The sequence below is a fragment of the Podarcis muralis genome, chromosome 5 (assembly GCF_964188315.1).
Source record: "Podarcis muralis chromosome 5, rPodMur119.hap1.1, whole genome shotgun sequence".
NCBI lineage: Eukaryota > Metazoa > Chordata > Lepidosauria > Squamata > Lacertidae > Podarcis > Podarcis muralis.
This window is the reverse complement of record NC_135659.1, coordinates 98,599,314-98,616,471: the sequence shown is the minus strand read 5'-3', so window position 1 is coordinate 98,616,471 and position 17,158 is coordinate 98,599,314. Positions and strand designations below refer to the sequence as shown.

General features: G+C 48.7%; 1 protein-coding gene across 2 annotated transcripts in view; it reads right to left on the bottom strand.

Moving 5' to 3' along the window:
- MYLK2 (myosin light chain kinase 2) overlaps positions 1-17,158 on the bottom strand; it is a 40,380-nt gene that overhangs the window by 11,684 nt on the left and 11,538 nt on the right. For both annotated transcript variants that reach the window (XM_028735581.2, XM_028735580.2), the window contains exons 3-8: positions 14,396-14,766; positions 7,681-7,786; positions 5,019-5,112; positions 3,345-3,454; positions 2,055-2,196; positions 698-768 (exon numbers count right to left, since the gene is read on the bottom strand). In XM_028735581.2, coding sequence (XP_028591414.2) covers positions 698-768; positions 2,055-2,196; positions 3,345-3,454; positions 5,019-5,112; positions 7,681-7,786; positions 14,396-14,766 — 894 coding nt within the window. The remainder of the gene's footprint in view (positions 1-697; positions 769-2,054; positions 2,197-3,344; positions 3,455-5,018; positions 5,113-7,680; positions 7,787-14,395; positions 14,767-17,158) is intronic.

Below are 17,158 nucleotides of genomic sequence, written 5' to 3'. Positions count from 1 at the left end.
CCGAGGGACTCGTTTATCCGGCCCGTGGCAACCCCCGCTGCCCGCTCTTACCGGCACGGCACTGCGCAGCTGCCCACATCCTGGTCGGAGGAGCACTGGAAATAGCTTGTGCACATGCGCAAGCGTTATTTGGGTTTTTTTTCCAATTTTTTAATTGATTTTCCAAAATTTTAAACAAACATAAATCATAACTGAACTTGATCCAATCTTAGTAACATTGTTAAGTGACTTCCTCAAATCCCCCTAGCTGAATTTCAGTGTATATCATTGTAACAGTTTTCCAAAACCAATATTATTAACTTATTCACTTAACATCTTTCTTTTTTTTCATTTTAACTTTAAACATATTGTTCTCTAACATCACATATTTAAATACTAAGCCTATCTGTTACTTGCAAGTTTTCCAATTAAGTTATCTTAACGTATTTAAGTAAATAGTCTTTAAATTTCATCCATGCGCAAGCGTTATTTGCACATGCGCAAGCGTTATTTCCGGTGCACATCCGGGTCGGAGGAGGCCCCTGCACATGCGCACAAGCTATTTCCGGTGCTCCTCCGACCCGGAAGTGCGCCGGAAATAGCGTGTGCGCACGCGTATGGGCATGCGCTCCCTTGCCCTCCTGCCCCCCGCGCAATCGGCGCTGGAGACACCAGCCCGAGGCGCGGTAAGTTTGCTGACCCCTGCTCTGGGCATTACCTTCGGGCGAGTCCAAAATCAATTATCTTCACCATGTGGCCGGTCGAGGTCACACACAGGATGTTCTCCGGCTGCGGAGGGAGAGAAAAGAGAACACCCCCACCCCAAAACACCACCTCCGGTTAGTGACTTTGTGGGGAACCTGCAAATGATCCCCTTGAAATCTGGAAAGGTTTGGGGAAGATGGCAGGAAGGTCTCTCTGCCCCACAGAGAGGAACTAGATATCTTGTGTCTGGCGCAGCAGAGGAACTGGGCAGACCCACAGCTGTTTGATGCCCATCTCTTTTTTTGGCAGTGGTTACCAAAGTTGGTAGGGACGCGGGTGACGCTGTGGTCTAAACCACAGAGCCTAGGGCTTGCCGATCAGAAGGTCGGCAGTTCGAATCCCCGCGACGGGGTGAGCTCCCGTTGCTCGGTCCCTGCTCCTGCCAAACTAGCAGTTCAAAAGCACGTCAAAGTGCAAGTAGATAAATAGGTACCACTCTGGCGGGAAGGTAAACGGTGTTTCCGTGCACTGCTCTGGTTCGCCAGAAGCAGCTTAGTCATGCTGGCCACATGATCCGGAAGCTGTACGCCGGCTCCCTCGGCCAATAAAGTGAGATGAGCGCCGCAACCCCAGAGTTGTCCGTGACTGGACCCAACAGTCAGGGGTCCCTTTACCTTTACCTTACCAAAGTTGGTAGTAGGAGCCCCTGGGCGGCAGTGTGATTACATGGTGCGGAGGCCGCTAAGAGGCAAGGAGGCAGCAGGGAGTGTATAATTACCATATTTTTTGCTCTATAAGACTCACTTTTTCCCTCCTAAAAAGGTAGGGAAAACGTGTGTGCGTCTTATGGGGCGAATGCAGGTTGCACAGCTATCCCAGAAGCCAGAACAGCAAGAGGGATTGCTGCTTTCACTGCGCAGCGATCCCTCTTGCTGTTCTGGCTTCTGAGATTCAGAATATTTTTTTTCTTGTTTTCCTCCTCCAAAAACTAGGTGCGTCTTGTGGTCTGGTGCGCTTTATAGAGCGAAAAATACGGTGAATAAATAAATAATTTATACCCCATCTGACTCTGAAAAGTTGGTATCACTGGATCAGATATATCCATTTTGCTGAATTGAACTAAAAAGTTTTCATTGGAATTTGAATAAACGTGTCATTAATTGTTGTACTTTTGAATTTTATCTTCCTTAGTGGGTTATGCAAACTCTGAGTGATGCTTTTTATAAGGTCGCGTCGGAGCTACTGCAGACGCCTTTATGGAGCCAGTGTCCGGGAACCGCTGGTTTAGCCCCGAAGTTCTTGTGCCCCACAATAGCTTTGCCCCTCCTCCTCCTCCTCCTTCCCGATGGAGGGCAGAGATGTTCTCCTACCTTGAGGTCCAGGTGGAGAACACTCATGTGGTGCATGAAGAGGATCCCGTCGCAGATCTGGCGCACAAAGACCATGCAGTCCACCTCCGTCAGCTGGTAATCCTCGTCGATGATCCGCTCAAAGAGCTCGCCGCCCTCCACACTGCAACGCAGGACAGGGGCTGCCTTAGACCATCAGGTGAACCCCAAACCCCTCAACTTACAGATTTGAAAATAAGGGACGAGAAGCCTCAAAAATAAGGGATCGGCAGCCAAAATAAGGGATCAACAATTACTTTGATAAAATGCATATTTTGTTGCGTGCAAATGGCTTTAGATACCTATTAGGTCCATAAATTACCACATAGCATATATTCAACACAAAAAACCAGCAACAATTTGTTGTTGACAAAGGACAGCTGGACATAGAAAGGGCCCCATTACCTTCAGTAGTTTATTTAAGGGACATTATCAATAAGGGACAGCAGCGAGACATGGCGCTGGGATAAGGGACTGTCCCGCCAAATAAGGGACGCTTGACAGCTATGCTCAGGGCAGTGCATTCTGGGTGCTACTCATCCATGTGGGATTTTCCCAGCATCCATGTGACATCATCAAAAGGCCATCCCATATCCTCCCACATTTAGGTCCCATTTAGGCTGGTCGCCACCCCAATGAAACAAATGTCCTGACTGGAAGAATCCGCAACCAGAAAGAAGAGGAATATCAAGAAGATTGGAAGAAATTTAAGGACGATTTGAATAAATATTGTAATATAAATAATTAGAAGTCACTTGAAAGCGCCAAATAGGCCTAGGATTAATTTAGGATTTAATTAAGTAAATTGGATTAAGAACAATAAGAAAAAGATAGTTAATTGCTGGAAATATTTTTAGTTTAAGAATGATATTGGAAAGCTGTTACATACAGACACAATGAAATTCAGAAGGGAGGGGTCTGGGGAAGTCAATTAACAATGTAAATAAAATTGGGTTTTTAAGGGATATGGCACTAAATTGTTGTTTTGCTTTTGCTTTTTAAGTACTGTATTGTTTTTTGGTATGTTTTTTCTTCTTTTTATGTTATATTTGTTATAATTGTGGAAAATGTAATAAAAATTTTTTGGGAAAGAAAGAAATGTCCTCATTTGAATGAATCAATGCCGTTTTTGCTAAACTTGTGCCAGAGTTTGCTTTTCTCCTCCTCCCTCCGCATTCGTTTTTCCTCGTGTGCCGTGTCTTTTCAAACTGCAGGCCCGAGCGCGGCGATTGCCCGAGGACCGAGAGCCTGCCTCGCAACTCCACGACTCACAACTCCATGAAGAGCATGATGTCCTTCGGAGTCTCGATGGCGTCATATAGCTGGATCAGGTTCCGGTGGTTCAGCTGATTCATCACGTCGATTTCCACCTCGGCCGCTTCCTAGAGGGGCAAAAACTGGTCAGCGTGGAACGGAGGCTGGCTAGGGGAGCCTTTGCCAGGCTGGTACCCTCCAGACATTTTGAACCACAACTCCCATCAGCCCCCGCCAATGTTTTGCACCACAGCTTCCACCAGCTGAGACGGACAGCAGTTGCAGTACAAAAACTAGGAAGGGCGCCAGGTTGGCAAAGGGTGGCCTTCAGGAGAGACGCTTCTGCCATGCTGCCACCTATGCGCAGACCATGGGTGCTATCCAACTAACATGCCCTGTCGGTGCAAGGATTTATTCTTGCACAACAGAGTTTCCCCTCTCTTCCCCCCAAACCTTTTCTAGGGGTTCCCCCAACCCTCCCGAAGTGATGACCTGGGACTCGGACTCAGAACCAGAGGAGTCTCAGTCCACACCGGATCCTCTGCCTCAGGCAGCAGCTGAGCCAAGTCTGGGGCCTGATCCTGAAGAGTCCCAGTCTGCACAGGTTCCCCTGCACTAGCTGGGCTGAGTCCGGCGCCTGAGCCTGCCCTGGCCCCAGATGCGGGGATGACCTCTGTTATGTTCTGAGTTGAATAGGATCTAAAAGGCAGCAGTCTGATTGGTCCTAGAGCAATAGGATTCAGAATGCAGCAGTCTGATTGGTCCTTGGACAATAGTATCCAGAATGAAGCAGTCTGATTGGTCCACAGGAGCCACCCAATCCAGCTCCAGGTGGAAGTGAATCCGCAACCTGATTGGCCTACAGGAGAATTACGGAATTAGCCATTCACGTCGGGCCCATTGTGTAAATAATGTATATAAGGCAGACATTCTGGGGGAACTTCCATTCCTCCTCACCACTATGAGCTGAATAAAGAGCATGAAATCCACTCTCAACTCCGAGTATATTATTTGAACCTCATTGCCTCCAGCTGGGCCATCACTTACAGCTGCTCCACTACCGGTTGGGTCAGGAGAGGCTGAGGCAGTAACCCACCGACGTCTCCAGAGCTGCAGAGACAGAGGTCTGAGAGAAGGAGAGACCTGAGTACTTGCAGGAGGAGTGCTCGCCTTAGGGCGAAACAGGGAGGTGAGTCGCCGGGGGATCAGGACCGGCCGTTACCCCGACAAAGATAAAAGGCTGTCGGACCCTGCCCCAAGTTGCGGGAGCAACATTGCTGTTTGCTAGAACCTGCCTGACCTAGCCTGGTTTCCTGCCTTGGCCCTGTCAGACGGACGCCTCGTGGAATCCCTGGATTCGGGATCAGACCTGGACCGCGTTGCTCGGGTTAACCCCCGGGCCCAGCACACCGGATCAGATTTGGGAAATGCCCAGGGCGTGAGGAGGAGTAGGGGAGGCTCTGTTGCACAAGCGCTGACAAAACACCTTTTAGTAAATTTGCACTGTTCTTACATTATTTTGCACGTCCGTCGCTTTGGTCCTCATTTCAGCAGGACGAAATGATGAATGAGTTTCACAAACCTGAACTAAACTTAGCAGGGCAGCCGTGCAGGAAAACCCGGCACAAAGACCGGCGCAGAAAAGGTGTTGCGCGCATTGCTACATGTTGCAGCACACCAGAGGGCACCTACCCTGTCTTTCGGCCCCTGCTTCTTAATAATTTTCACGGCCAGCTTGAGGCCCGTCTCCTTCACTGCACACGTACGGACTTCTCCAAACTTCCCCCTGTGGAGGGAAAGAGAAAGGCAGCCCCTGAGAATTATGAATTCTTTCCAAAGTTCCTCCAAAGCCCTAAAAAGCTCACTTTTCCCATGAAGCCTCATTCCCAACTGCAACAAACGTTTAGGAACAGATGACGTTTATCCCTTCCTCCTCAACTCCACTTCCCCCTTTCTGTTTCACCATCATCACCACCACCAATTATCTTTCTGGATTGTAAACTCCTTGGGGCAAAGACCCTTTTGCCTTTCAGGCACTGTGTGCAATGATGGCTTGGTAACAACAAACCTCTCATTACAGTTCTTTCTAATAAAAGTAATAATATTTTAATTTATACACCGCCCATCTCGCTGGGTTTCCCCAGCCGCTCTGGGCAGCTTACAACACATATAATAACAATGGATCAAACATCAAGAAACAAAATATCCTGTACAAGCAACAAGGTAAGGTAAAGGTACCCCTGCCCGTACGGGCCAGTCTTGACAGACTCTAGGGTTGTGTGCCCATCTCACTCTATAGGCCGGGAGCCAGCGCTGTCCGGAGACACTTCCGGGTCACGTGGCCAGCGTGACAAAGCTGCATCTGGCGAGCCAGAGCCGCACACGGAACACCGTTTACCTTCCCGCTTGGTAAGCGGTCCCTATTTATCTACTTGCACCCGGGGGTGCTTTCGAACTGCTAGGTTGGCAGGCGCTGGGACCGAGCAACGGGAGTGCACCCCGCTGCGGGGATTCGAACCGCCGACCTTTCGATCGGCAAGCCCTAGGCGCTGAGGCTTTTACCCACAGCATCACAAACCAACCAATAAATCAATAGAAACCAACAACAATAATAACAATAATAAACAGTTTACAATCATACCCAAATTATAATAACCACCAACCCCAACTAAACATTTAAGCAACATCAGCCCGACAAAAACAAAACAGAGAAACCAAACTGAGAACCGTTTAAAACATTTAAAAACATTTCAGCCGGTTGCCCCAACCCAAGAGTGCATGCATGAGAAAGTAATGGGGATTTCTAGATCTGAATGATGAATGACCGGATTTCTAGATTTGATGGTGTTGCGAATCATAGAATTGGAAGGGACCTGAGGATCATCTAGTCCAACCCCCTGAAATGCAGGAATATGCAGCTGCCCCATACAGGGATTGAACCTGCAACCTTGGCCTTATCAACACACTGCTCTAACCAACTGAGCTAAGGGTTCCTTTAAGGCAGGGGTCAGCAACCTTTTTCAGCCATGGACCAGTCCACCGTCCCTCAGACCATGTGGTGGGCTGGACTATATTTTGAAGAAGAAAAAAATAAGAACGAATTCCTATGCCCCACAAATAACCCAGAGATGCATTTTAAATAAAAGGACACATTCTACTCATGTGAAAACACACTGATTCCTGGACCGTCTGTGGGCCGGATTAAGAAGGCGATTGGGCCGGATCCGGCCCCCGGGCCTTAGGTTGCCTACCCCTGCTTTAAGGTAATACTTTATTGGTCTGTTGCTTACTGATTGCTTGAGAGGGTTTGGCTTGCAGCTGGTGGGTGTGTTTTCTTCAATATTCTGCACTTTCTAAAACATTGCAGCATTCTTTCTTTCATTTACAAATGCCAATCTTACTGCTGCATTTTCTTTTACGTGCATGCTTTCAAAAATAATATCCGTATCGCAGAAAACCGTCAGGAAATTGGAAACAGTCACAATTATTGTGGGATGTGATACATAAGTAGCATTCAAGTACGACATTCCTTGTTTTCCTAGAGTGGACATGCAGGGGAATGTTTGGTCCAGCCAGTCGAAAACTTCCTGTTTCCTCCTGGGCTGGGACATCCTTTGCATGTGACTAGAGGTGGGCGTGACCTTACCTGCCCAGGTAACAAAAGGGACAAGGCATGCAGCACCATCTCTCTCTTTGGCTTCCTCCATTGTTGGAGCATCCCACAGATCCACACGTATATACTTTGTAACTAAGTCTGCCTTCGGGAACCAACTGTGAGCTGGTGATGTGAGTAAACTTATTTTATATATAGTCATACCTCGGGTTACAGCTGCTTCAAGGTTGTGTTTTTTCGGGTTGTGGACCACTGAAACCTGGAAGTACCGGAACAGGTTACTTCCGGGTTTCAGCGGTTGCGCATGCACAGAAGTGCTAAATTGCACTTTGTGCATGCACAGAAGCACTGAATCGCAATCCACGCATGCGCAGACGTGCAGATGCAGGTTGAGAATGCTGCGGGTTGTGAACGTGCATCCCGCGCAGATCACGTTCGCAACCCGAGTGTCCACTGTACTTTAAACAAGATTGTGGCATGTTTATTCTTTTAAGAGGGACATAAGGGAACTTACCAGGAACCCAATATTGAGAGGCTTACACAAGCCTGCAGCCAGCTATCTGCTGTGCGTTTAAAAAGGGAAATGTAAAACTCTGCTAAGTTGCAAAACTTGCTAGCGCAAGTTAGGAAGGATATTAATAAACAATATATCCTCTCCTGCCTCCCTGAACATTCCCACAATTATGTCGCTGGAAGAGCGAACGATTTGGCACCCTCTCCCCCCCCCCTGTCAGGCCTTACCCTCCCAGCATCTCCTTGGTGTTGATGCTGTAGGTGTCTTTGAACTCCGCCGTTCTCAGCTGGACGATGCGGTGGGTGAAGGGAGCAGGTGGAGGGGGGGTGTCATCTGGAAGAGAGAGGCAGGAGTTAAAACAAAAGAAAAACCACTGGGATAATTCATTCGTCCACCTGGTGCTCCCACCCTGCAGCCAGCTCTCCTCCGTGGCTCCTAGAAGCTGTCTCAATAAACACACAAGACGTAACCGGTTGTAATTTTGAATAAATAAGGTATACAGAGAAGTAGAGACGTCACCTTGCCAACAAAGGTCCATATAGTTAAAGCCATGGTTTTCCCAGTAGTGATGTATGGAAGTGAGAGCTGGACCACAAAGAAGGCTGATCGCCGAAGAATGGATGCTTTTGAATTCTGGTGCTGGAGGAGACTCTTGAAAGTCCCATGGACTGCAAGAAGATCAAATGCATCCATTCTTAAGGAAATCAGCCCTGAGTGCTCACTGGAAGGACAGATCGTGAAGCTGAGGCTCCAGTACTTTGGCCACCTCATGAGAAGAGAAGACTCCCTGGAGAAGACACTGATGCTGAGAAAGATGGAGGGCACAAGGAGAAGGGGGCAACAGAGGACGAGATGGTTGGATAGTGTTTTCAAGGTTACCAGGATGAGTTTGACCAAACTGCGGGAGGTAGTAGAGGACAGAGGTGCCTGGCGTGCTCTGGTCCAGGGGGTCACCAAGAGTCGGACACGACTAAATGACTAAACAACAACAACAAATTCACTGTATCAAATTGTAGATTTCAATGGAAGTCTCATAAAGTTCAACAGAAAAAATCCCAGTCGATCAGTTCATTCTCTAGTCAGTTCATGCATAAGGTCCATACATGTATAAGTGTCGATTCCACCTGTCTGTTCAAAGAGTCCAATAATCCACATAAAGGGTTGTTACAATTCCACAGAATCCTTTCACGGAGTCTAAGACAAGGATTTCTGGAATATTAGCCTTGTTTCACCATCCTAGGGTTCATCAGTAGAACAGGCTCATATACTATGCTATAAGATCCACTCTCCTGTAATATAGCTGCCTTGTGGCTATACTCATTCATGAGAAAGGCTTTGAAAGTACAAAAAAGAGAGCCTTTTTGTTAGGAACTGTACTATGTACTAAGCTGTTGGACTATGCAGAGATGGCAAGAATGACCAGGAAAATTGGAAACCAAAAGGATCAAAACTTCAATAGAGAATAGGGGAAATTTATATTATACTTGAGAGACAACATTTGAACTCTTTAGCAGGTTTGAAATAACTCTTGTAATATGTGCATGCACACAAAAGCTCATACCAATAACAAACTTGTTTTCGTCCAGGTGCTACAGGAAGGAATTTGTTTGTTTGTTTGTTTCTTGTAATGTTACATAGACTGTGGACACAACAGAGTACTGAAAAGCTAGAGTGATTTACAATATGCAGTTGAAAAAGTTAACTAAAGAACCCATGGAGGGGAGGAGGGAAGTCTAAAGATACGGAAGAATCTTCTTGTAATTTTTTTCATTTGTGATTTTGAATGTGAATAAATTGGTAAAACCAAATTAATAATAATTTTAAAAAAAATGAAAGTAAGCCCCATGGAAAATCTGTACCCGCTGCCTTGTGGGACATTTTCGGAAGAAAGAAAGGTTAAGGAAACTCTACACAAATCCACAGGCTGCTTGGCTGCTCCTTCCTGCAACTCCTGCAGCCAAACATCTTGCTCTGCTTTGCTTAGTGCAACATCGGTGGGGCTGAGAGGGGGAGTGGATCTTGTCCTCTGGGCAGCCCAGGACCTCCACACACCCTGGCCAGGCTTGTGCCCCCCCCCCCCGGGGGGGAGGGCACTTCAGTGATGCAAACGCAGCCCAGCCGCTGATGGAAATTGCCACGGACAGGATTCACAGCTGATGGTGACAATTCTGTATGCAGCAGCATCTCCCCAAGGCATGTGCAGAGGGCGACCCCTACTGGCAAAATGGCGATGGTGCCTCTGGGCAGCAGCATAAGGGACAGCGCCTTGCCGACTAGCAGAAAGGGGTTTCATCTTTGCTCCAAGACTATCCAGGCTGGGGCCAAAACCATCTTGGCCACGGGCGCTACCCAAGGTCTTCCTGCTGTTTTCTCAGTCAAAACCGCTCCCCTCCTCAAGATGCTGCTTATGGACTCTGAGTTATGGACTCTCCTTCCTCAAAGATCTTTAATTCAGGCATAGGCAAACGTGGCCCTCCAGATGTTTTGGGACTACAACTCCCATCATCCCTAGCTAACAGGACCAGTGGCAGGATAGTACACACCCTGGAAATGATCTCTTTCAGCTTCTGCCTTCTGGAAGAAGGTACAGGGTTACAAAGACTAGGACTAGCCGCCTGATAAAAAGTTTTCATCCGAATGCCTTCCGGAACCACCAGAAGGCCCTCGGCGCTGGACCTCAGTGTCCGGGCAGAACGATGGGAGTGGAGGTCTGGCTCAGCAGAAGGCATATTCGTATGTTCCTAAAAACACTGGAAGCTGCGCTATAGACAGGGCACCTCGTTTAGTATTTAGACACATTCAGATGCCAATGCATGGATGGTAACCCTGTAGGAAAAACGGATTGCAAGATTCGGCTCATTGGGCAATGAGGAAACAGAGATCTCTCTGGGGAAGGACAGCTGGAATCGCGCAGAAACTGAGAAAAATCATTCTATTTCCAGTGTTTAGGCTGGGAGTAAGAATATAAGAGGGGATGCCACCTCCAACTGTGCAGCAAGGCGAACCAGAGCAGCGCACGGAAACGCCGCTTACCTTCCCGCCAGAGCGGTACTTGCACTTTGAGGTGCTTTCGAACTGCTAGGTAGGCAGGAGCAGGGACCGAGCAACAGGAGCTCACCCCGTCATTGCGGGGGATTTGAACCACCGACCTTCTGATCGTCAAGTCCTAGGCTCTGCGGTTTAACCCACAGCGCCACCCGTGTCCCCAGTGCTGGATTTACGTATAAGCTAAACAAGCTATAGCTTAGGGCCCCGCTCTCTTGGGGGCCCCCAAAAAAATTAAAGGAAAAAACCTGGATGTACATTTCCAAAATACAAGATAAAAAACAAATAAAATACAACCTACATACAGCAACAGTGTTTTGTGTTGTGTAGGCTCCTATGATGGGCTCCCAATCATTTTATGTTAGAGCTTCATAATTATTTCACTATTAATATACTTCTTAATTGTATTTCAGTTCAACAGTTACTTTGATAAAATACATATTTTGTTATGTGCAAATGGCTTTAGATACCTATTAGGTCCATAAATTACCATATAGCATATATTCAACGCAAAAAAACAGCGACAATTTGTTGTTGACAAAGGACAGGCGGACATATAAAGGGCCCCATTACCTTCAGTAGCTTAGGGCCTCATCAAACCTAAATTCGGCCCTGCCACTAGTCCACTGAGTTCAGTATTATCTCTACCAGGCGTGGGCAGAAGGTAGGTTGGGATTTACTGGTCAATATCTGCATCATACTAGATCTGCGTTCTCCAACCTTGGGTCCTCAGACATTGTGGGACTACAACTCCCATCATCTCCAGCCAATTCGGCAAATGGCCAGGGACTATGGGATTTGTAGTCCAACAACATCTCGGGACCCCAAAGTGCAGAATGCTGTACTAACCAACCATCAATCTTCATTTCCCAGGTTGTTAAACAACAGCAACAGCATCCCTCACAGCTGCCTGCCCTTCCCTGCCAAAGCAAAGAAACTCTGGGGGCAAATTAGGAATTAATTTTGTGTGAGAAAGGACTGAGGGTTCAGTTCTAGTGCCGCAAACTAATTCCTGGGCTGAAAATGTGCTCGGATGCACTCTGCTCCTTTATCCTAGGTGTCCGTCTGTTACCAGGTCAAGGCAATATTTTGCACTTACTGGTGGAGCTCAGAAGTTCCAGGTAAAGGTAAAGGGACCCCTGACCATTAGGTCCAGTTGTGGCCGACTCTGGGATTGCGTCACTCATCTCGCTTTACTGGCCGAGGGAGCCGACATACAGCTTCCGGGTCATGTGGCCAGCATGACTAAGCCGCTTCTGGCGAACCAGAGCAGTGCACGGAAACACCATTTACCTTCCCGCCGGAGTGGTACCTATTTATCTACTTGCACTTTGACGTGCTTTCGAACTGCTAGGTTGGCAGGAGCAGGGACCGAGCAACGGGAGCTCACCCCGTCGTGGGGATTCGAACCACCGACCTTCTGATCGGATCATGCAAGCTTGAAGTCAGTTCATCTCAGATCTATCCTGCCTTGCAATGGCTCTCCAGGGTCTCCAACAGAGGTTGTCCTAGGCCTTCCTGGAGACGCCAGGGAGTGCGGCCTTCTGCGCATGTCCCATCACTAAGTTATGACCCATCCCTGAGACACTGGCCTCACAGCACATCCTGGTTCAGGTCCTGAGGTGTCCGTGAGAAAGAAAGGAGGAGGGGACAACACAGCACTGTCTGCCTGAACTCCCCTGCACTTTCATTGGGCCTTTGAACATTTCTTTTCATAAGGACTAGAAACTTGAGATTCAGTTGTTTCATTTGACTTGAAGACTGAAGGTTCTGCAGATCCTGCCCTTGGCACAAGGAAACTGCAGGTGCCTAGCAAATGCTCAGCCCAGGACAAAACCCACCTGGTGATCACCTCCCCAACAGACAACACACAATCGTCCTCCCCTTCCATTGCTGCCCTGCCAACCCGCGTCTGCCCCTTAACCTCACCCACTTGCCACATTTTGCCTTGCACACACCCCACACTCCCTCCCTCCCAACCCCTCTGCAAGGTCACCCGGCCACAAGACACGCTGTCCCATCTGTCACAGCGGGGAGAGCGATCACAACAACACCTGGTGCTGCGATGCGCCCCGGTCCCTCGCCCTGCCAGCCTGCGTATCTCATGGAAAGGAGCTTTTCTCCGCATGCCAGAGAGGGAGTCGAGGGAGGGAGGGAGGCAGCGCATGCCAGGTGGATCAGGGCACAGGGCAAACTTTCCTCCTGCCCTGCAATCTCCAAGCTCTGGGGCTCAGCAAAACCGCAGCCAAAGGCACCAGCTGCTCAGAAGACCCTATGAGGCCGTGGTGGTCAGCAACAGTGCAACCCTGGACCAAACGAGGGCCACATGTTGGGCAAACAGGGAGCTGAAGCATCCCACCAGTTGATGCCAGTTTTAATCCATTTTAGTATGGGTCCTAAACGGCCTCGGTCCAGTAGACCTGAAGGAGCGTCCCACCCCCATCGTTCTGCCCGGACACTGAGGTCCAGCGCCGAGGGCCTTCTGGCCGTTCCCTCACTGCGAGAAGCCAAGTTATAGGGAACCAGGCAGAGGACCTTCTTGGTGGTGGCGCCCGCCCTGTGGAACTCCCTCCCACCAGATGTCAAAGAGAACAACAACTACCAGACTTTTAGAAGACATCTGAAGGCAGCCCTGATTAGGGAAGTTTTTAATGTTTAACAGGTTACTGTATTTGAATACTTTGTTGGAAGCCGCCCAGAGTGGCTGGGGTATAAATAAATTATTATTATTATTATTATTATTATTATTATTATTATTATTATTACCTGTGCAAAGTGCTTTGTTTTCAAGCAACAGTGTGCTGCAGGGAACCAGGACGGTGCCGAAAAGGCATCCCTTTGCACAACCAGGGCCGGCCCATCCATTTGGCAGGCTGAAGAAGCAGCCTTGGGGGGGGGGGTTTAAATCCCACAGGGTGCCCCCCCCCTGCAGCACTCCACCCGCCTCTAGAGTCATGTGGCGACAGTTTCTATGAGATCTCTCCAGAAGAAGCCACCGAACAACCCCAGTAAGTGAGACTTCGGCGGGCAGAGGCGGCACCTTCCTGTTTCGCCTCAGGCGGCAAAACGGGATGGGCCGCTCCTGTCCTCCACCTTAGGGAAAGGCATCAGACATTCTCCTCCAAAGAAACGAACAGCCTCTGCAGAACGATGCGCACCATGTGCTTCAATCTCTGAGGGATGTAGTCAGAACACTTTCAGCGACAACCTGTTTCCTGCAGCTGATGTCTGTTATAGCGCCAGTTGAGAAAACATGCCTGATGTTTGCATTCCTTCCCTGCTCTGTCCCACCCTCTCCCTGAGACGAAGCCAGGCACAGCCTAAAGCAGGGGTCCCCAAACTAAGGCACGCAGGCCGGATAAGGCCCGAGGGACTCGTTTATCCGGCCCGCAGTGACCCCCGCCGCCCGCTGCCAACACCCATTCTTACTGGTGCTGCGCTGCTGCCCACTTCTGGGTCAGAGGAGCACTGGAAATAGCTTGTGTGCATGCGCAAGCGTGATTTGCGCATGCACAAGTGTGATTTGCGCATGCACAAACGTGATTTGCGCATGCACAAACGTGATTTCCGGTGCACATTGGTCGGAGGAGGCCTGTGCACATGCGCACAAGCTATTTCCGGTGCTTCTCCGAGCCGGAAGTGCACCGGAAATAGTGTGTGCGCACGTGTATGGGCATGCGCTCCAATGCCCGCCGCGCGATTGGCGCTGGCGACACTGGCCCGAGGCGCGGTAAGTTTGCTGACCCCTGGGCCTAAAGAATGAACAACTTATATTTCCTTCCTTCCTTTTTTTAAAAAGAGAGCTGTTCTGGCCGCCTGCCCCTCACTCCTATTCCCTCTGTCTGGACCAGGCTCGTTCAGCTGGCTCCGCAAAGCCAGAGGCCTCGATGGCCTTACCCAAAATCAGGGACGGGTCCTCTTTGCCAAAGTCCGGAGTGAGGTATGGGCTGGTTGGGGTATCCGGAACCTCTGCAGGGGTTGCCGCGGTCTCACTTCCTTCCGACGGCAGCTGCGCTGCGGAAACACTGGGCTCACCAGCATCCTGAGTTGTGGCCCCTGGGGCTAAGGGAGCGGGTTCGGCCAAGGTCCTTTCTCCTTGATCCGCTGGGCCCAGTTGCTCTGCCGCCGCTGGGGTTTGCGCCGAATCAGGGGGGGCCTCCTTGGCTTCCCCAGGGGGTGGCGGGTCTGCTTTGTGGGTGGGAGCCGCCGGTTCCTGAGGAGTCGGCTCCTTGAGGTCAGCCGGAGCCTCTTCCGGAATATCTGCTAGGCTGAAATGTCAGAAGAGGAGAACATCAAAGGAGAAGCTGCTACAGCATCTGGCCCTACCTAGTCCAGCCTCCTGTGCTCACTTTGGCCAACCTAGATGCCGGTTATGGGAAGCCTTGAAGCAGGATTCGAACACAAGACCCCTCTCCCATCCTGCGGTTTCCAGGAACTGGGATTCAGAAACATTTGCTGCCTCCGATTGTGGATGCAGAGCACAGCCAGCATGGCTAACAGGCTTCGAAAGCCCTCTCCTCCTATTATTATTATTATTATTATTATTATTATTATTATTATTATTATTATTAAATATTTTTTTTTAGTGTTACATACAATGTTAGGTTGAACCAGAGACCAAATTGCAAACATGCGCTGGATTATGGAGAAAGCTAGAGAGTTCCAGAAAGACATCTACTTCTGCTTCATTGACTATGCAAAAGCCTTTGACTGTGTCGACCACAGCAAACTATGGCAAGTTCTTAAAGAAATGGGAGTGCCTGATCACCTCATCTGTCTCCTGAGAAATCTCTCTGTGGGACAAGAAGCTACAGTTAGAACTGGATATGGAACAACTGATTGGTTCAAAATTGGGAAAGGAGTACGACAAGGCTGTATATTGTCTCCCTGCTTATTTAACTTATATGCAGAATTCATCATGCGAAAGGCTGGGCTGGATGAATCCCTAGCCAGAATTAAGATTGCCGGAAGAAATATCAACAACCTCAGATATGCAGATGACACAACCTTGATGGCAGAAAGTGAGGAGGAATTAAAGAACCTTTTAATGAGGGTGAAAGAGGAGAGCGCAAAATATGGTCTGAAGCTCAACATCAAAAAAACGAAGATCATGGCCACTGGTCCCATCACCTCCTGGCAAATAGAAGGGGAAGAAATGGAGGCAGTGAGAGATTTTACTTTCTTGGGCTCCATGATCACTGCAGATGGTGACAGCAGCCACGAAATTAAAAGACGCCTACTTCTTGGGAGAAGGGCAATGACAGGCCTAGACAGCATCTTGAGAAGTAGAGACGTCACCTTGCCAACAAAGGTCCGTATAGTTAAAGCCATGGTTTTCCCAGTAGTGATGTATGGAAGTGAGAGCTGGACCATAAAGAAGGCTGATCGCCGAAGAATTGATGCTTTTGAATTATGGTGCTGGAGAAGACTCTGGAGAGTCCCGTGGACTGCAAGAAGATCAAACCTCTCCACTCTTAAGGAAATCAGACCTGAGTGCTCACTGGAAGGACAGATCGTGAAGCTGAGGCTCCAGTACTTTGGCCACCTCATGAGAAGAGAAGACTCCCTGGAAAAGACCCTGATGCTGGGAAAGATGGAGGGCACAAGGAGATGGGGATGACAGAGGACAAGATGGTTGGACAGTGTTCTTGAAGCTACCAGCATGAGTTTGACCAGACTGAGGGAGGCAGTGGAAGACAGGAGGGCCTGGCGTGCTCTGGTCCAGGGGGTCACGAAGAGTCGGACACGACTAAACGACTAAACAACAACAACAACACAATGTTAGGTTAGGAAGAAAAGGGTGAAAGAGGGGGAGGGGGGGATGGTGAGTGGGGTGGGGTGGCAATACTTCTATTATTCTACTTCATGTACCGGTATGTGTGCGGTTTTGTGTCAGCGTCACTTGAGTGGGTTCTCTTTACTATTCTTGTTGCTGTCTTGTTGGGCTGTGTATGTGATAAAGGGGAGCCAAACCGGGGTGAAGGCGTCTTCTTCTATTTGCCCCCATGTCGGTTTCAGTTTGTTGGTTAGTTTATTATTATTATTATTATTATTATTATTATTATTATTATTATTATTATTATTATTATTATTTTATTTCTACCCCGCCCTCCCCGGCCAGAGCCAGGCTCAGGGCAGCTAACACCAATAAAATCACAGTAAAAACATAATAGGGGGGGAGAGGGGGGACCCCAATTTAAAACACAGGTTAAAATGCAATTTAAAATGCAGCCTCATTTTAAAAGTAGCCCATAGATCAAGACCATAAGGGGAGGGAAACATAAGGGTCAGACTGAGTCCAAACCAAAGGCCAGGCGGAACAGCTCTGTCTTGCAGGGCCTGTGGAAAGATGTCAAGTCCCGCAGGGCCCTGGTCTCTTGGGACAGAGCGTTCCACCACGTCGGGGCCAGTACTGAAAAGGCCCTGGCCCTAGTTGAAACCAATCTAACCTCCTTGCGACCTGGGACCTCCAAGGTGTTGTCATTTGTGGACCTTAAGGACAAAGGAGGAATGTGGAATGATACCTTTGTCTTGTGGACAACCTTTGTCTTAAAAACTGAAATCACTTAAAAGTTAAATGAAATCAAATAGACCTTTGGTGCATTTATTTTTTGCAGATAAAATCACTCAGATTCGGGAAGAAGTAGACTCCACCGTGGG